This window comes from Argopecten irradians, chromosome 4 (genome assembly GCF_041381155.1).
Source record: "Argopecten irradians isolate NY chromosome 4, Ai_NY, whole genome shotgun sequence".
In the NCBI taxonomy this organism is placed as follows: Eukaryota; Metazoa; Mollusca; class Bivalvia; order Pectinida; family Pectinidae; genus Argopecten; species Argopecten irradians.
The window spans coordinates 51,123,219-51,143,919 of NC_091137.1; the positions used below are offsets into that span (position 1 = coordinate 51,123,219).

The following is a 20,701-nucleotide window of genomic DNA, read 5'->3' on the forward strand; positions in this document are numbered from 1 at the left end:
ATTCAACCAGGGCTCCGGTCACATACAGATCATAATGAATTAATTTAAAATGATGAATTTTGCATTTGTACCGTTGAACAAAGTTATAAAACAAACTCCATGATTATGTATTTGGTTGGTTCAAAACTATGTATTCATGTATTCATGGCAGCATGTACATGTATATATGTACAAATTTGTACACTTAATTGAAATTTTGCGATAATAATCATAAGTTTTACTAAATTCCATTGTCTCAATCCACTTTGAATTAAACAAAGTTTGACAGTAATTATACACTAATGTCCCCATATTCAAATTGAGTTGGGATTTCATTGTAAGTGAGTGATTATCTACATACCTGGATCAGGAAATTGTTGATGAAAACTTTATATAATCATATTTCAGTAGAATTCATTCTGCACATTTATCAGCAACACTTGCATTTGCTAGCTTTTTTTTCTCTCTATTTGCATGATCTATGAATTACAATACATACTACATTTGAAAGCTATCTAACTAAATTGACCAGTTGTGGAGAACCCTGTAGCACATATATCTCACCTCTGATATGGTCTAAGGGGAGATAATCATGAAAAGCATGCAGTTACTGTACTAGTAACAAAACAAACTGATGAAATATTTAGAATAAAAAACACAAGTAAAATAAATGTGCTAATTATCTGAATAAGATCTATTAAAAGGAGAAAATAAAGAATTATATAAACCTTTATGCTAGTGTGATAGAGCATGATTGATAATCATAATTTCATTCTTTCATCCTATACAGTTTCTTAATTTATCATCGCAATCCTACTCCCATGAAGGGGCATGCAGCTGTACAAGCTCTTTGGAAGAAGTAGATTGGTTTTACTAGTCTATTTTGATATTGTTGTCCATTACAAGGACATATTCATTTTCAACATATAAATTATTAGAGCATAAAAACAATAGTATCAAAAAAAGAAATTGAAAACATTAATTTGGAAATAAAAAAATCTCACATGTAAATAACATGTGAAACAGAGCACATTTACCCAAATTCTTGACACATTAACATATTGATAACTTTTGTAAATACACCTAAATCTCCTCTAGGAAAACTAGCTACAAGTGGAATAAAAAAGTTCTAAACAAAAAAGGATACATAAAAAAAAAAGACTGACTGGTAATTGTTAAACTACAAATGTAATGTAATAAAACAATTAGAATGAGGCTAGTTGATTTTTTTGTTTATTTTATGTGATTTTGTTATCATGCAAAGATGAAATGGTAGCATGCGGTCATCTATCTATGAAATGTGTGAAATAATTTGGATGATGCTGGTGGTTTTTTTTTTTTTTATTTCATGTGATTTAGTTAATCATGCAAAAAAGATTTCACAAATCAACCTTAACATGCGCCTTATCATGCAAACATTGCACAGATATTGCAGTGTAGTGGGAAGTACTTTACACTAAAGCATCATAATGAGAACGTAATACTCTGTCTTTGTATATTACAGTTATCTCCCTTTTGGGTAGGTATCAATGGTGACATCATAATTTTGCCAGCAAAAATTATGTCATTTTCTCTTAAAAATATTACATTACACACAAATAAAAACTTAAATAAAAAATTAACAAGAGGTTCAGAGGGCTTGTATCGCTCACCTGGTTTAATTAGTAATAATCACAAAATCTTATGCAATTGGAAATAACCCACTTTAGACCCGCCCCCTCAGGCCCCCAAGAAGTCAGCCCCACAATTTGTATAATTTTGAATTCCCACCCTATATGGATACGACCATTGCATTATGAGTGCTATCCAATGCTTATAGTATCAGAGAAGAAATTGTTTATATGGAAATAACCAAATTGACACTTTTGCCCCCGCCCCTCAGTCCCCTGCAGGGTCAGCCCCACCATTTGCACAATTTTGAATCCCCACCCCATAAAAATGCTACAATGCAATATAAAAGCTATCCAATGCTTAGCTTCAGAGAAGAAGTCATTTATATGAAAACAACCAAATTGACCCCTTTTGGCCCTATCCCTCAGACCCCAGGGGTTCAGCCCGGCAATTAATACAATTTTGAGTCACCACCCCATAAGGATGTTACCAATAAAATTGTGTTTTATTCTGACCAGCGGTTATGAAGAAGTTGATTGTTGACGGACAAACGACGAACATTGTGCTAACATATAAGAGCTAACAATCAGTACCTATCAGCAAAGGCAGATAACTCTGATCAAACTAAAATTTCATAAACTCACAGTAACAGTTGGATTTTACCTATTGAAAGAATTGATATTGGTGCTAATGTGGTCTGATCTAATATTGAGATACTTTACCTGGTCTTGGTCATCTGAGAAGGAAGGTTGGGTACAGACGTAGCTCTCACATTACTCGACTGGTTTGTATGGTACAAAGGGAAGTGATCTGCTGGGTCCTCACCGTAATCAGACAACATGTTACACACCTTCACTGTCGGTAAATCTGGCGAGGATTTAATCATATCATCAGATTTTAAAATAAAACAAACACAATTAAATTTATAAGTCAATCTACAAATACAGACATGTGGGCAAATTAATTTCTACAAAATACATGCAGACATGTGGACAAAATTAATTTCTACAAAATACAGACATGTGGGCAAATTAATTCCTACAAAATACAGACATGTGGGCAAATTAATTTCTACAAAATACAGACATGTGGGCAAATTAATTCCAACAAAATACAGACATGTGGGCAAATTAATTCCAACAAAATACAGACATGTGGGCAAATTAATTCCTACAAAATACAGACATGTGGGCAAATTAATTCCAACAAAATACAGACATGTGGGCAAATTAATTTCTGATTGACTATTACAGTATGTGATTTTTTTCTCCTGCTATTCTTAATTATACTTTTTTATTAATTTTTCATACATTTGTAGGATCAAAATTAAAAAAAAATAATAGAAAAAACCCACAAACACATATGAACAAGTTTGCAAATTAAAAATCTTATTTAAAAGAAATTCATAAAAAAAGTTGATAATATCTAACTGTTATTGTTTGACTAAATAATTTCAATACATAATTTTTTTAATTCTTGATTATCAAACTTAAAATTTTAGAGATTACTGACTAAAATGAAATTAAATTCTCAAATAGTTGACAAAAAAAACCCATCAAACGCAAACATTTAAAACAAATTTAAAAATAATAATATGAATAATTTAAGCTCATTGAAGTTAATTGTTCCTAGAGCTGCTTCATAAAAAAGATAGAAACTTTTTATTGCTGCTCTTAATTAACATTACATTTGTTACCAAATATGTAAAATATGAACCAGGTTCAATATAAATATCCCAATAATAGCTTATATTTACTAGATCTGAAAAAAGTCATGTGGTAAGCTGTGCTCTCCAAGGCTTTGCCTTCATGCATACCTGTTTCAATTTCCTCTCGAGGTGGAAGTTTTTCCAGTTTACGAGGGATATTTTTGATGCGTCGATTGTTGGACTGCCAACAGGCTGGGTGTTGGCAAAGAGGACTACATGCAGTTTCATCTTCATGGTAGACCTTCCGTGGTCCATGTGAATTATATTTCAACATCTTTATTTCTTTTTGTTTACCTTTTATCTGCAAGTCAACAAAAACAATATTTAAAACTATGATCTCAATTATATTTTTTATAGAGAAGTTCAATGTTCTAAGAAATGTACTCACCACTTATTATCATTCAAAATGATTATTAATAGAACGAAGAAATAGTAATTAAAACTACTAAAAGAAGGGAAGCCATATGTCAGATAAATCATTCGTCTTGAGGCCTAGGGTAGAAATTTGTAGCAGGATTGGACTGGGTCAATCATCGGTGACCAAGTTAAGTATAGAGCATTCGGCTAGAGTGCTGAAGTCCTATGTTTTAATCCCGGTCTGTACGCTATATCATCTCCTCTCCTGTTACACATTTTTATATTACCACGGTAATCCCTTTCAAAATAACCACAATTGTTTTAAGAATTAATGTACATGTACCATAAATATTGGAAATCACATGTAATAGTACCATGTAACTGTGTTATAAATTGGGAGTAGTGTGGCCGAGTGGTACTGTCACAATTAGGCCTAACAGACAGTATTACCACAAGCCAAATACATTTTGTACATGCACCTTTGGGTTTCAAGTTTTAATCCCATGGAATATGTGGGAAAGATGCGAGGCAGTCTGATTGCAGAATGGTGTTTTTTTCTCAAGGTATAAAAATGCAAGGGCACAACAATTTTTTTTCGTTATGAAGGTTTCGAACATGTTGTGGCGCATTTCTACTTGTGTCAGCTCTCTGCGCTGCCAAAGGTCTTGTAGAGCAAAGCTCTACTAACCATAACATGTGTGTGAGCATATATAGATTCAAATACATTCCAGTACCCAAGGGACTTTGAAATTGTGTCCTGCAGGAAAAGTCTTGCACCTCCATGCAGGCAGCCATGTTTTAATTCTTGTTATCAGCACGATGAGATTTAAAATTTTCTCTATAGACAAAACGTGCCATTAGGATACACTTTGAAATTAATGTAAATAGTTTTAGATAACCACACAAGACAAGAATGACACAATAAATGTACTGGACAAAATGATGTAGATCTACTTTCTTTGTTGTCAAGCACACGTACTTCACCGTCAGCCGTGACGTCATGAATCTTGGTGCCAAAGATGACAGCACATATTCCCTTGCATTTTTGATACATGGCATGTTGCCAATTTTTCCGCCTTTGAGAGAAACAAAATCAAAAGGAAATTTGAATATTTTTTTCTGACCTGTAAATGACGACTGTCAATATATTGTTAGACACAAAACATCCATCAATAGTGTTGAAGAATTGCATTTAACAAAATCAGTTTAAACAGTTTAAATCTCATTCTGAGATTATAATCCTAACTATATTTACATTTTATACTTGTAGCTGCATGTGTTCTTCCGAGGCTTTGCCTAAATTCATATTAAAATTACCGCTAAATGGTTACAAAATACAAATTTTTATAGAAATAATACTGGTCAGCAACCAATTCTCGCCAAGTACCAATTCTCGTCATCGCATATGTGTATTTGTATGATTCCACTCGAATTTTCAAGCAATATTTTGTGGAAACCTGCATATAATATGTTAGCGTCTTCTATCAGAATATGAAATTATTTATGAAAATTCATGTGTAACCATTCAAATACACATGCGATGGCGAGAATTGGCACTTTGAAAAGAATATTGGTCGCCTGCCAGTATGTTTATTAATAATAAAAATTTTCACAATAAATAGTGTTTTGGGCAGTTTTTATGTGGTTTTTGGGTGTATTTGGGTAAATCGTCGTACCCATGTTGACGTTTACAAGAATTAAAAAAAAAATCATTGAAAAATGAACCCGACCGGTCTCTCTAAGTTTTCGATTCATGGATTAGACTCCATGTTTACAAAATCTGAACTGTCTAGAGAAAATATCCGGTGAACATTCACAGTTGCTGACGATAATGTAATTTAAACTTATGCTATATATATTCTTACTTATTTCATAATCCGTCAGAAAGTCCATTGCAAGGTGTTATCGACGTATAAGGTTTTTTTATAAGCCAAACTACACTACATGATTATCTTCTAATTGATCACAGTCGCCATTTTGAAACAACTTCTTGGCAACTTGATGGTACCGCAGTAAATAATAAAAACCTAAATTTTATGAAAAGATAAAAACAAAAATCGTATAAGTTAGCCAAACAAATATATATTAGAATAATCTATAACATTGAAGATATTATTATTTTCTGAATATACATTTCGCCATTATTCATTTTGTATTCTGTGCGGATAACCCGGAAGTGATTGGCCTGTCGGAAATTGATTTTTGGTGTCTGGTTAATGGATGTAGAACGCTGAGCGCTTCAAGATGAAAAAGTTTGCAGCAGACGCAGGCACACTATTTAACAGAGCAGTACAGGTATTGAATGATAGATTCTATATTCTTCCGTGAGGGTAGATACTAATTTCTTTCTCACAATATCACCAATATCGTTCACGCCCCCTCAGTCTGTCAATATTCTGACTCAGGATCTCAAGGATTGCCTTCCTCCACAAGGAGCTGTCTAGGCTTATATGCCGTGATTCATCAACATTTTACCTGTGTGAGATCCGGCCTAGTTATTTCCAAAAAGTCAAGAATACCTCTTCAACTAGTTGTCACGATTTTGTAAACTTTAAGTAATTAATATGAACCATGTATTGTACGGCATGGAAAGAGCGAAGCTCTTTTTCTTTATTTTTTTTTAATAAGATTTAATAAGATATTTTATGGACGCAGGCAAGTAACATGCCTCTATGTCCATATCTCATACAATGAAATACAATGAAATAACATCCATGATGTACTATTTTTGAATTCTATTTCAGGAAGATCTAAAACAAAAGGACTTAATTTAAAGTAAACCTGCACATTACTCCTCATTGAGTCAAACAAAAAAATTTTAACTTGCAACATAGTACACTAGCCGGTCTGACAAATTACACCAGTCCCTGGACAAATTAAAGGACCATTGCATGTTTTGATCTAATAATTGTCTAGCATATTAAAACATACTACCTCCATGCATTATGAGAATAAACAAAATTATTTTAAACAAAACTCAAAGATTCAGATTTGGAGGTTGATTTTCTGTTTCCATGCAGTGCCACAGGCCTGGGCTGCTGTGTATGCAAAAAATTGCAAATCCTATGATTTCACACCATTTGTTGATGTGACGTTATAATTCCTTGTGATCATCTTTGCTACGTGGATATTTTTGACTGCATTCCATAGTGTTTAATTTTCAAAAGTGCTTTTATTCATTATCAAAACAATTCAGAAATGTAACATTTAAATACTGAATGTTAATGCATTTGCATTAATTTAGTTAAATATTTGTGCTTTCCGTTATACTGCTGAGAGCAGCGTCGGAGCAAGGCATAAACAGGAAGTATGAACATTTTTTAGCGCTTCATGCATGTCATCAACGTTTAACCTCTGTACTTTTTATCGGAACAGATCTAGAGCTTCGATCTTATAAGAATAAATCTGAACGCAGACTTGAGTTTTCGTAAACAGTTGGGCCTAATTTAATGTTCTTGTTTGGTATCACAATTCTACTGTCATTTTAAGGCAGCAAAACAGCCACTTTCCCCTTCTAGCGGCCCCATTTTAAATTGTGTGATTGATCTTAAAAAAGTTTTCAATTAAATGAGAAAATGTGGCGAGGTCGGAAAAAATCCCCTTTAAACACGCAAGAAAATTCCCAATCCAGCAGCCAGGGGCGCCATTTGAAAAATGGTGGAATCAGCCTTGTATCACTTCAGTTCAACTGTTATCAAAAAGTGAATGTATCGTAGATAGATAGGGGACTTATATACCTGACAAATCTGTTTTGTTGTTTTACAATTAACTTACTTTAATAATTGACTGCAATATATATATGCAAGTTAAAAAAAACAACATCATAATTGAATATGTATTCAGGAATATATATATCATTAATTCTGTTTACATTACAAATAAGATACATATTTATCTAATTTGACTAATATGTTTACTATAATTCTACATTAGGCAAAGGATATTTGTGTTCAAGTGAGTATTTGTCCCTTAATTATAATGGTTTAGCTTAATCTGGAAGCTTTTGTTTTTAGATGTAAATAATGATTTGATTTTTTTCACCATTTATTGATTTGTCAGTGGTTATGGTCATGAGATATATTTCTCTGTCAACCCCTGGAGATGTAAAACCAATTGTGCATGTTAACCTCAAAACTATAGTAAATATGTCAGATGCCATTAACTAATGCAACGATAATAACTGTATAATGATAACATCATCATTTTTCAGTTACGTGTTAACTAATAACATATTTACATTTAGAATTAATATTTTTCATATGTCCATTTGATATTTTCTAGTGAGCATTATTGTACATTGTCGTATGTAAGTTTCAGACCAATAGCTATATAGGCTTACGTTGTGGATTCTTGCAATCGATCATACAGCCATATACACAGCATGTTTAATTAGCATGCTAACATATTATTCAACTATCGAAACATGTGTAGATAAAAGTACTCTAGACTAAAATGTAAAATATTTTACTTAAATTGTCATTTGGTGGTACATGTATATACGTAGTTGCTAAAAATATAAAAATGCTTCGGGTGTTCGGGAACACATTTTCTGACCGTGTATGACTAAAACCCGACCTGTAACAGGTTACTGGAGTGCTCGTTAAATAACTTGCAGCAAAATCTCAACCCTCATGAGAAAGAATGTCTAATCCTCAGAGATATTCAGTTACCCCTGTCTAATCCTCAGAGTTAGTCAGTTACCCCTGTCTAATCCTCAGAGTTAGTCAGTTACCCCTGTCTAATCCTCAGAGTTAGTCAGTTACCCCTGTCTAATCTTCAGAGTTAGTCAGTTACCCCTGTCTAATCCTCAGAGATATTCAGTTACCCCTGTCTAATCCTCAGAGATATTCAGTTACCCCTGTCTAATCCTCAGAGATATTCAGTTACCCCTCAGCTTGTAATTTATTCTGTCTAATCCTCAGAGATATTCAGTTACCCCTCAGCTTGTAATTTATTGTTACACCCAAAATGGCAAGGAAAGATTCTATGATTAGCCTGTACAATTGCCATCTGTAGCAGACAATTATACTGAATCTCCCTTTGTCATAATGATTACCCCAATGTAGGGTAGGCAGTTAAAGACAGCTTTTTTGCCTTGGAAAAGGTGAATGCAAACTTGCATTTATCTGAAAGCTTGGTACATTAAGGTTTTGTTTTTTTACTTTATACATAATTCTAAATTTTTAGTCTACCATCATCAGCTTCAAATAGCTTCAAATCGCCTTTCGTCCATGGTCTGTCATCTGTCCGTTAACATGCCGCTATCTAGGATTTTGATATCTGTTAAAGAGTTTGTTACCACTATCTCTCAGAAAGTATGAAAGGGATCGTTCTCAAATTTTGTATACATATGTAGGATTCTTATGAGCTTTGAGTTGTGTCACAGGGTTCTGAGAATTACCGTATTCGACCTAATAAGCGCTCATGTCTCTATAAGCAGACATGTTAACCCTACCGATTCTGGCGGAAGTCTACCGCTTTTGAGACTGATATTCCGCCTACCGCTTTAATATCCAAATATTCCGATTTCTGCAAAATATCGTCCTTACTTTTTTTTAGAGTTTTTTATAGTCGGTTGGGCTGCCATGGTGGCTTCAAAATGCATACCAGACCGAGTAGGGGGACTGCGGCTTCATAATTAAGTAAACAAAGAAGATGTGAACACTCCCTGACCAACACCCACTGGTGCTAAGCCTGGGGCTAGTTCCACCTTGGCTTGGTGGTGTCACTTGCTAAGCCTAAATCCGTTCCCTATTTCACGTGTCTGAGTGTAACGATGTGTATTACGTAGGCCTACCGTAATTAGGAAACAATCATCTGGCCTTTCAATAAATTTTGTGCTTAAAATTAGTAAGCATCATTTCAAAAACAAACACTACTTATAATTGAAATGATTTACTCACGTTTTTAATGTAAAATAGGCATACAGTGTCTGCTGAAAATCATAAACTTTGAAATCGTAATGGCCGCCATTTTGGAATGGGGTGATTCTAATAAAGGAGCCGGATTTTGGTATATTTTTTCAGGATATCGCTAAAAAAAATTTTTTTTTTTTCAGGGTGATTATTTCTCTAGAATATTGGTGTAAATTTTAGAAACAAACATTTGTAATTTTTCTTGCATAAATCAAAAGAAAATGAGTCCAGTATGTATTACAAAAAAAAAAAAAAAAAAAAAAAAAAGTGAAAAAAACAACAAAAGAAATAGACAAAATGTATAATAAAAAAGGAGATAAATAGCATTGAAATAAAAGTATACAATGTATTTATTGGCATTTTTCATCTTCTATATTTAATGTAAGCCTTAATTAACATTTAAAAATACAAAATGAGCCACCAATGCAAGGCCTATGGTAATAATTAAAGTTAAATCATAATTTGTTAACAAAATATGTTTTTGTAATTATTTTGCATATTATTGATATTTATACATCTCTGACGCGTCGCGAAAAATGCCGTGTGCAATGCTACCGCTTTTGAGTAAAAAATCTACCTCTTTTTGCTCACCAAAGGTTAACATGTCTGCTATAAGTGCCCCTCCTCATTTTTGAGGCCTCAATTTCAATTGCCCTGGCATAAATTAAAACCAAAACTCTACACAAAAAATGTATATATTTCCAATACAATTTCGTCCTATTAGCACCTTTTCATTCTTTTCAATTTTTGAAAACCCTGGGCGCTTATTGGGTCGAATATGGTAGTTGCAATTTATAATTATATCAATATGGACCCACCAGAGTACCCATAGACCATCTTAGACGTTTTAGGGGTCTAGATCAAAATTTGATAAAAATCACATTCTACATAGTACTAGAAACATATATGTGAAGGGTGGAAAGCTCCCAGAGACAAAACTTCTATCTAAATAAAAATAGCTTTATAGGCTAAAAACCCACATTTCTAGCAAGTCTTCATAAAAACTTTTACTACTGTTGGAAAGAGCGATAATTTTCCTTTCAAACTTACGGCCCATTGGTCCATTGGACCTCTTGTTACGAATACATAGATTTACTCTCAGGATTTTAGAGTCGTACAAGCCCTTAGTATCAGTACTAAAGCTGGTATATATATTGATTAACTAGCCTGAATAATAGTGAAGCTCAGTTGTACTTTTTACAAACATCAAAGACACACTAGTGGTATTCTATGATGTTGGTACAGATTACACAGCTGTGCCCTAATAGCTTTTACTTTATCTAAATGTAACATTCTCTTGAAACAGTGTTTCTTAAAAGTCAATGTATCGCTTTATATACCCACCCCATATACTTACTTGTAGAGATGTTGTGATAATTGATGATCAGGTACCATTACAATTCAAAACAATCAAATACAAATTAACATTTTAATAGTTAATTAATTGGTTCAGCAATAAATGCAACAAAAGATCTTTATTTGTCCCCTACTGGTGAAATTAATAGTGTTTGTCAGCTGCCTGTCTGTTGTCTGTCTATCTGTCTTTCTATCTGTCCATATTTTGGTTTCCAGATGATGACTTGTGAACAAATTCTTTGATTTTGATCAAACTTCACACAATTGTAGCATATGAGAAAATCCAGCTTGGGATTGAATTTGGGGTCAGAAGGTCAACTACAATTTTAGGTTACTGCGACTAAAAATAGATTAATTGTTTCGCAAAACATTAGTTTCTAGACGATAACTTGAGAACACATCAGCTGAATCTGTTCAAACTTCATAATACAGTGCTTACATATGAGATAACACAGCTTAGGATTGAATTTGGGGTCAAAAGGTCAACAACAAAGGTCACTGTTACTAAAAATAGTTTGTTTCACAGATTTTAGTTTCCTGACGATAACTTGAGAAAACATCCAACAGAATTTGTTGAAGCATCATACAATGAAGCATAACTAAGTTAAATGAATTTCCAATGTGACCTTTAACCCATCATCATCAGGTGGACTTCCAATTTTATAATTTTCCAATGTGACCTTTAACCCATCCCATCATCATCACGTGGACTTCCAATTTTATAATTTTCCAATGTGACTATTAACCCATCATCATCACGTGGACTTCCAATTTTATAATTTTCAACTTATTTGCAGTTTACAGAAGAAAAATTGGGATCAGCAGAGAAAACAGAATTAGATGCTCATTTTGAAAACCTTCTACAGAGAGCCGATAAAACCAAGTTATGGACAGAAAGGGTACTACAAAGGACCGAGGCGGTTCTCCAGCCAAACCCAAGTAAGTCCAGGGATTCATCTGTCCCTCGATCCGTCCATCAAAAATTCTTGTTGTCGCTATTATTGAGAATTTAATGAAGTTCAGTAATCAAACATTTACTCGCATGATTAAACTCTTTAAGATCTGCTTGCAGTGAGCTTTGCTGTTCTCAAACAGCTCTTATTTAATTACAAAATACTAGCAAAATTAAGCCACATCTAGTAGTTGGGAAGACCTTTTAAGTACCACACATTATGATAATTGACCCACAATTTAACTTTGACCTTCATTAAAAGGTGCTATGTTGCAATAATTTAAACAACAATTAAGTTGTTTTATAGGTCTGTGTATATATACCATTTATTTATTAATATTAAGATAAAAGTTCAGATTGTCAAATGGTCTGTCAATCTGAATATCATCAATTGAATGTTATTAGTTCAACACATGAACATCTAGTATTGCATTAAATATACCTGACCTTGAATATATAACAATTATGATCACATTTGAAGTCAGGGGTTTGAAAAATATCCGAAAATATTTCAGATATCAGAATGGAAGATTTCTTCTATGAAAAATTGGACAAAAAGAAACGAGACCGAAACAATCACCAAGAACAGCTTGGCAATACAATGATAGACACCGGCAACGACTATGGGCCTGGGACATCATATGGTAAGTAACCATGAGAACCATGTGCCTGGGATGAAGAAACCATGAGAACCATGTATGTATGAACTGATGAAAGGAATAAAAAAGGAAACGTTTTATACAAATATGACAGTGACATGTATATGTATATTAACCCATTATGGCATTGGTCATATGGTGGGGGTAGGGAGTTTACCCTGTGTTACGTTATACATTGATGAGGCTCTATACCCTGTGTTACAGTGGTGGGGCTCTATACTCTGTGCTACAATGGTTGGGCTCTAAATCCTGTGTTACAGTGGTGAGGCTCTATAACCTGTGTTACAGTGGTGGGACTCTATAACCTGTGTTACAGTGGTGGGACTCTATACTCTGTGTTACAGTGGTGGGGCTCTATACTCTGTGTTACAGTGGTGGGACTCTATACTCTGTGTTACAGTGGTGGGGCTCTATACTCTCTGTTACAGTGGTGGGACTCTATACTCTGTGTTACAGTGGTGGGGCTCTATACTCTGTGTTACAGTGGTGGGCTCTATACCCTGTGTTACAATGGTGGGGCTCTGTACTCTCTGTTACAGTGGTGGGACTCTATACTCTGTGTTACAGTGGTGGGGCTCTATATCCTGTGTTACAGTGGTGAGGCTCTATACTCTGTGTTACAGTGGTGGGGCTCTATATCCTGTGTTACAGTGGTGAGGCTCTATACTCTGTGTTACAGTGGTGGGACTCTATACTCTGTGTTACAGTGGTGGGGCTCTATACCCTGTGTTACAGTGGTGGGACTCTATACCCTGTGTTACAGTGGTGGGACTCTATACTATGTGTTACAGTGGTGGGGCTCTATACTATGTGTTACAGTGGTGGGACTCTATACTCTGTGTTACAGTGGTGAGGCTCTATACTCTGTGTTACAGTGGTGGGGCTCTATACCCTGTGTTACAGTGGTGAGGCTCTATACTCTGTGTTACAGTGGTGGGACTCTATACTCTGTGTTACAGTGGTGGGGCTCTATACCCTGTGTTACAGTGGTGGGGCTCTATACTCTGTGTTACAGTGGTGGGACTCTATACCTTGTGTTACAGTGGTGGGGCTCTATATCCTGTGTTACAGTGGTGGGACTCTATACCCTGTGTTACAGTGGTGGGGCTCTATATCCTGTGTTACAGTGGTGAGGCTCTATACCCTGTGTTACAATGGTGGGGCTCTATACCCTGTGTTACAGTGGTGTGGCTCTATACTCTGTGTACAGTGGTGGTGCTCTCTACTCTGTGTTACAGTGGTGAGGCCCATACCTTGTGTTACAGTGGTGAGGCTCTATACCCTGTGTTACAGTGGTGAGGCTCTATACCATGTGTTACAGTAGTGGGGCTCTATACCTTGTGTTACAGTGGTGAGGCTCTATACTCTGTGTTACAGTGGTGAGGCTCTATACATTGTGTTACAATGGTGGGACTCTATACCTTGTGTTACAGTGGTGAGGCTCTATACCCTGTGTTACAGTGGTGGGACTCTATACTCTGTGTTACAGTGGTGGGGCTCTATATCCTGTGTTACAGTGGTGGGACTCTATACCCTGTGTTACAATGGTGTGGCTCTATACTCTGTGTTACAGTGGTGGGGCTCTATACCCTGTGTTACAGTGGTGAGGCTCTATACCCTGTGTTACAGTGTTGGGGCTCTATACCTTGTGTTACAATGGTGGGGCTCTATACCTTGTGTTACAGTGGTGAGGCTCTATACCCTGTGTTACAATGGTGGGGCTCTATACCCTGTGTTACAGTGGTGAGGCTCTATACCCTGTGTTACAGTGGTGGGACTCTATACCCTGTGTTACAGTGGTGAGGCTCTATACCCTGTGTTACAGTGGTGAGGCTCTATACCCTGTGTTACAGTGGTGGGGCTCTATATCCTGTGTTACAGTGGTGGGGCTCTATACCCTGTGTTACAGTGGTGAGGCTCTATACTCTGTGTTACAGTGGTGGGGCTCTATAACCTGTGTTACAATGGTGGGGCTCTATACCCTGTGTTACAGTGGTGAGGCTCTATACCCTGTGTTGCAGTGGTGGGACTATATACTCTGTGTTACAGTGGTGGGACTCTATAACCTGTGTTAAAGTGATGGGCCTCTATACTGTGTTACAGTTGTGGGACTCTATACCCTGTGTTACAATGGTGGGGCTCTATACCCTGTGTTACAGTGGTGAGGCTCTATACCCTGTGTTACAGTGGTGGGGCTTTATATCCTGTGTTACAGTGGTGAGGCTCTATACCTTGTGTTACAATGGTGAGGCTCTATACCCTGTGTTACAGTGGTGGGGTTCTTTACTCTGTGTTACAGTGGTGAGGCTCTATACCCTGTGTTACAGTGGTAGGGCTCTATACCCTGTGTTACAGTGGTGAGGCTCTATACCCTGTGTTACAGTGGTGGGGCTCTATACCCTGTGATACAGTGGTGGGGCTCTATACTCTGTGTTACAGTGGTGGGACTCTATACCTTGTGTTACAGTGGTGGGGCTCTATATCCTGTGTTACAGTGGTGGGACTCTATACCCTGTGTTACAGTGGTGGGGCTCTATATCCTGTGTTACAGTGGTGAGGCTCTATACCCTGTGTTACAATGGTGGGGCTCTATACCCTGTGTTACAGTGGTGTGGCTCTATACTCTGTGTACAGTGGTGGTGCTCTCTACTCTGTGTTACAGTGGTGAGGCCCATACCTTGTGTTACAGTGGTGAGGCTCTATACCCTGTGTTACAGTGGTGAGGCTCTATACCATGTGTTACAGTAGTGGGGCTCTATACCTTGTGTTACAGTGGTGAGGCTCTATACTCTGTGTTACAGTGGTGAGGCTCTATACATTGTGTTACAATGGTGGGACTCTATACCTTGTGTTACAGTGGTGAGGCTCTATACCCTGTGTTACAGTGGTGGGACTCTATACTCTGTGTTACAGTGGTGGGGCTCTATATCCTGTGTTACAGTGGTGGGACTCTATACCCTGTGTTACAATGGTGTGGCTCTATACTCTGTGTTACAGTGGTGGGGCTCTATACCCTGTGTTACAGTGGTGAGGCTCTATACCCTGTGTTACAGTGTTGGGGCTCTATACCTTGTGTTACAATGGTGGGGCTCTATACCTTGTGTTACAGTGGTGAGGCTCTATACCCTGTGTTACAATGGTGGGGCTCTATACCCTGTGTTACAGTGGTGAGGCTCTATACCCTGTGTTACAGTGGTGGGACTCTATACCCTGTGTTACAGTGGTGAGGCTCTATACCCTGTGTTACAGTGGTGAGGCTCTATACCCTGTGTTACAGTGGTGGGGCTTTATATCCTGTGTTACAGTGGTGGGGCTCTATACCCTGTGTTACAGTGGTGGGGCTCTATACTCTGTGTTACAGTGGTGGGGCTCTATAACCTGTGTTACAATGGTGGGGCTCTATACCCTGTGTTACAGTGGTGAGGCTCTATACCCTGTGTTGCAGTGGTGGGACTATATACTCTGTGTTACAGTGGTGGGACTCTATAACCTGTGTTAAAGTGATGGGCCTCTATACTGTGTTACAGTTGTGGGACTCTATACCCTGTGTTACAATGGTGGGGCTCTATACCCTGTGTTACAGTGGTGAGGCTCTATACCCTGTGTTACAGTGGTGGGGCTTTATATCCTGTGTTACAGTGGTGAGGCTCTATACCTTGTGTTACAATGGTGAGGCTCTATACCCTGTGTTACAGTGGTGGGGTTCTTTACTCTGTGTTACAGTGGTGAGGCTCTATACCCTGTGTTACAGTGGTAGGGCTCTATACCCTGTGTTACAGTGGTGAGGCTCTATACCCTGTGTTACAATGGTGGGGCTCTATACCTTGTGTTACAGTGGTGAGGCTCTATACCCTGTGTTACAGTGGTGAGGCTCTATACCTTGTGTTACAGTGGTGCGGCTCTATACCCTGTGTTACAATGGTGGAGCTCTATACCTTGTGTTACAGTGGTGGGGCTCTATACCCTGTGTTACAGTGGTGAGGCTCTATACCCTGTGTTACAGTGGTGGGGCTCTATACCCTGTGTTAAAGTGGTGAGGCTCTATACTCTGTGTTACAGTGGTGGGGCTCTATAACCTGTGTTACAATGGTGGGGCTCTATACCCTGTGTTACAGTGGTGAGGCTCTATACCCTGTGTTGCAGTGGTGGGACTATATACTCTGTGTTACAGTGGTGGGACTCTATAACCTGTGTTAAAGTGATGGGCCTCTATACTGTGTTACAGTTGTGGGACTCTATACCCTGTGTTACAATGGTGGGGCTCTATACCCTGTGTTACAGTGGTGAGGCTCTATACCCTGTGTTACAGTGGTGGGGCTCTATACCCTGTGTTACAGTGGTGGGGCTTTATATCCTGTGTTACAGTGGTGAGGCTCTATACCTTGTGTTACAATGGTGAGGCTCTATACCCTGTGTTACAGTGGTGGGGCTCTTTACTATGTGTTACAGTGGTGAGGCTCTATACCTTGTGTTACAATGGTGAGGCTCTATACCCTGTGTTACTATGGTGGGGCTCTATACCCTGTGTTACAGTGGTGGGGCTCTATATCCTGTGTTACAGTGGTGGGGATCTATTCCCTGTGTTACAGTGGTGGGACTCTATACCTTGTGTTACAGTGGTGGGACTCTATACCCTGCGTTACAGTGGTGAGGCTCTATACCCTGTGTTACAGTGGTGAGGCTCTATATCCTGTGTTACAGTGGTGGGGCTCTATAACCTGTGTTACAATGATGGGGCTCTATACCCTGTGTTACAGTGGTGAGGCTCTATACCCTGTGTTGCAGTGATGGGACTATATACTCTGTGTTACAGTGGTGGGACTCTATAACCTGTGTTAAAGTGATGGGCCTCTATACTCTGTGTTACAGTGGTGAGGCTCTATACCCTGTGTTACAATGGTGGGACTCTATACCTTGTGTTACAGTGGTGGGGCTCTATACCTTGTGTTACAGTGGTGGGGCTCTATACCCTGTGTTGCAATGGTGAGGCTCTATACCTTGTGTTACAGTGGTGGGGCTCTATACCCTGTGTTACAGTGGTGGGACTCTATGACCTGTGTTACAATGGTGAGGCTCTATACCTTGTGTTATACCCTGTGTTACATTGGTGGGGCTCTATACCCTGTGTTAAAGTGGTGAGGCTCTATACCCTGTGTTACAGTGGTGGGGCTTTATATCCTGTGTTACAGTGGTGGGACTCTATACTCTGTGTTACAGTGGTGGGGCTCTATACTCTGTGTTACAGTGGTGGGACTCTATACTCTGTGTTACAGTGGTGGGGCTCTATACCCTGTGTTACAATGGTGGGGCTCTGTACTCTCTGTTACAGTGGTGGGACTCTATACTCTGTGTTACAGTGGTGGGGCTCTATATCCTGTGTTACAGTGGTGAGGCTCTATACTCTGTGTTACAGTGGTGGGGCTCTATATCCTGTGTTACAGTGGTGAGGCTCTATACTCTGTGTTACAGTGGTGGGACTCTATACTCTGTGTTACAGTGGTGGGGCTCTATACCCTGTGTTACAGTGGTGGGACTCTATACCCTGTGTTACAGTGGTGGGACTCTATACTATGTGTTACAGTGGTGGGGCTCTATATCCTGTGTTACAGTGGTGAGGCTCTATACTCTGTGTTACAGTGGTGGGACTCTATACTCTGTGTTACAGTGGTGGGGCTCTATACCCTGTGTTACAGTGGTGGGGCTCTATACTCTGTGTTACAGTGGTGGGACTCTATACCTTGTGTTACAGTGGTGGGGCTCTATATCCTGTGTTACAGTGGTGGGACTCTATACCCTGTGTTACAGTGGTGGGGCTCTATATCTCGGTTACAGTGGTGAGGCTCTATACCCTGTGTTACAATGGTGGGGCTCTATACCCTGTGTTACAGTGGTGTGGCTCTATACTCTGTGTACAGTGGTGGTGCTCTCTACTCTGTGTTACAGTGGTGAGGCCCATACCTTGTGTTACAGTGGTGAGGCTCTATACCCTGTGTTACAGTGGTGAGGCTCTATACCATGTGTTACAGTAGTGGGGCTCTATACCTTGTGTTACAGTGGTGAGGCTCTATACTCTGTGTTACAGTGGTGAGGCTCTATACATTGTGTTACAATGGTGGGACTCTATACCTTGTGTTACAGTGGTGAGGCTCTATACCCTGTGTTACAGTGATGGGACTCTATACTCTGTGTTACAGTGGTGGGGCTCTATATCCTGTGTTACAGTGGTGGGACTCTATACCCTGTGTTACAATGGTGTGGCTCTATACTCTGTGTTACAGTGGTGGGGCTCTATACCCTGTGTTACAGTGGTGAGGGCTCTATACCCTGTGTTACAGTGTTGGGGCTCTATACCTTGTGTTACAATGGTGGGGCTCTATACCTTGTGTTACAGTGGTGAGGCTCTATACCCTGTGTTACAATGGTGGGGCTCTATACCCTGTGTTACAGTGGTGAGGCTCTATACCCTGTGTTACAGTGGTGGGTTTACGTGTTACAGTGGTGGCTCTATACCCTGTGTTACAGTGGTGAGGCTCTATACCCTGTGTTACAGTGGTGAGGCTTATACCTGTGTTACAGTGGTGGGGCTCTATATCTGTGTTACAGTGGTGGGGCTCTATACCCTGTGTTACAGTGGTGGGACTTATACTCTGTGTTACAGTGGTGGGACTCTATAACCTGTGTTACAGTGTGGGCTCTATATACTGTGTTACAGTTGGTGGGACTCTATACCCCTGTGTTACAGTGGTGGGACTCTATACTCTGTGTTACAGTGGTGGGACTCTATACCTGTGTTAAAGTGTGGGCCTCTATACTCTGTGTTACAGTTGTGGGACTCTATACCTGTGTTACAATGGTGGGGCTCTATACCTGTGTTACAGTGGTGGGGCTCTATACTATGGGGTTATACGTGTGGGGGCTTATCCTGTGTTACAGTGGTGAGGCTCTATACCTGTGTGTTACAGTGGTGAGGCTCTATACCCTGTGTTACAGTGGTGAGGCTCTATACCCTGTGTTACAGTGGTGAGGCTCTATACCCTGTGTTACAGTGGTGGGGCTCTATACCCTGTGTTACAGTGGTGGGGCTCTATACCCTGTGTGTTACAGTGGTGGGGCTCTATACCCTGTGTTACAGTGGTGAGGCTCTATACCCTGTGTGTTACAGTGGTGGGGCTCTATACCCTGTGTTACAGTGGTGAGGCTCTATACCCTGTGTTACAGTGGTGGGGCTCTATAACCTGTGTTACAATGGTGGGGCTCTATACCCTGTGTTACAGTGGTGAGGCTCTATACCCTGTGTTACAGTGTGGTGGGCTCTATATACTCTGTGTTACAGTGGTGGGCTCTATACCTGTGTTAAAGTGGTGGGCTCTATACCTGTGTTACAGTGGTGGGCTCTATATACCCTGTGTTACAGTGGTGGGGCTCTATACCCTGTGTTACAGTGGTGGGAGGCTCTATACCCTGTGTTACAGTGGTGGGGCTCTATACCCTGTGTACAGTGGTGAGGCTCTATACCCTGTGTTACAGTGGTGGGGCTCTATACTCTGTGTTACAGTGGTGGGCTCTATACCCTGTGTTACAGTGGTGGGCTCTATACCCTGTGTTACAGTGGTGGGAGGCTCTATACCCTGTGTTACAGTGGTGGGGCTCTATACCCTGTGTTACAGTGGTGAGGCTCTATACCCTGTGTTACAGTGGTGGGGCTCTATACCTGTGTTACAGTGGTGGGGCTCTATATCCTGTGTTACAGTGGTGGGGCTCTCTATACCCTGTGTTACAGTGGTGGGGGCTCTATACCCTGTGTTACAATGGTGAGGCTCTATACCCTGTGTTACAGTGGTGGGGCTCTATATACCTTGTGTTACAGTGGTGGGGCTCTATACCCTGTGTTACAGTGGTGGGGCTCTATACCCTGTGTTACAATGGTGGGGCTCTATATACCCTGTGTTACAGTGGTGGGCTCTATAATACCCTGTGTTACAGTGGTGGGACTCTATACCCTGTGTTACAGTGGTGGGACTCTATACCCTGTGTTACAGTGGTGGGGCTCTATACCCTGTGTTACAGTGGTGGGGCTCTATACCCCTGTGTTACAGTGGTGGGGCTCTATATCCTGTGTTACCAGTGGTGGGGCTCTATACCCTGTGTTACAGTGGTGGGACTC

At 39.3% G+C, this 20,701-nt stretch overlaps 2 protein-coding genes across 12 annotated transcripts in view; one reads left to right on the top strand and one right to left on the bottom strand.

Moving 5' to 3' along the window:
• LOC138321972 (uncharacterized) overlaps positions 1–5,659 on the bottom strand; it is a 44,035-nt gene extending 38,376 nt beyond the window's left edge. For 4 of the 6 annotated variants that reach the window (XM_069266030.1, XM_069266029.1, XM_069266028.1 and 1 more), the window contains exons 1-5: positions 5,521–5,653; positions 4,635–4,731; positions 3,407–3,599; positions 2,313–2,457; positions 544–555 (exon numbers count right to left, since the gene is read on the bottom strand). In XM_069266030.1, the coding sequence (XP_069122131.1) occupies positions 544–555; positions 2,313–2,457; positions 3,407–3,599; positions 4,635–4,709 (425 nt within the window). In that variant the 5' untranslated portion in view covers positions 4,710–4,731; positions 5,521–5,653. Of the gene's footprint in view, positions 1–543; positions 556–2,312; positions 2,458–3,406; positions 3,600–4,634; positions 4,732–5,520 lie in introns of all 6 variants that reach the window. The other 2 variants (XM_069266031.1, XM_069266027.1) reach the window with 2 other exon arrangements.
• Positions 5,660–5,812: 153 nt separating this feature from the next.
• Positions 5,813–20,701, top strand: part of LOC138321978 (endophilin-B1-like) — an 86,685-nt gene continuing 71,796 nt past the window's right edge. For all 6 annotated transcript variants that reach the window (XM_069266034.1, XM_069266035.1, XM_069266037.1 and 3 more), the window contains exons 1-3: positions 5,813–5,950; positions 11,724–11,865; positions 12,394–12,522. In XM_069266034.1, the coding sequence (XP_069122135.1) occupies positions 5,900–5,950; positions 11,724–11,865; positions 12,394–12,522 (322 nt within the window). In that variant the 5' untranslated portion in view covers positions 5,813–5,899. The remainder of the gene's footprint in view (positions 5,951–11,723; positions 11,866–12,393; positions 12,523–20,701) is intronic.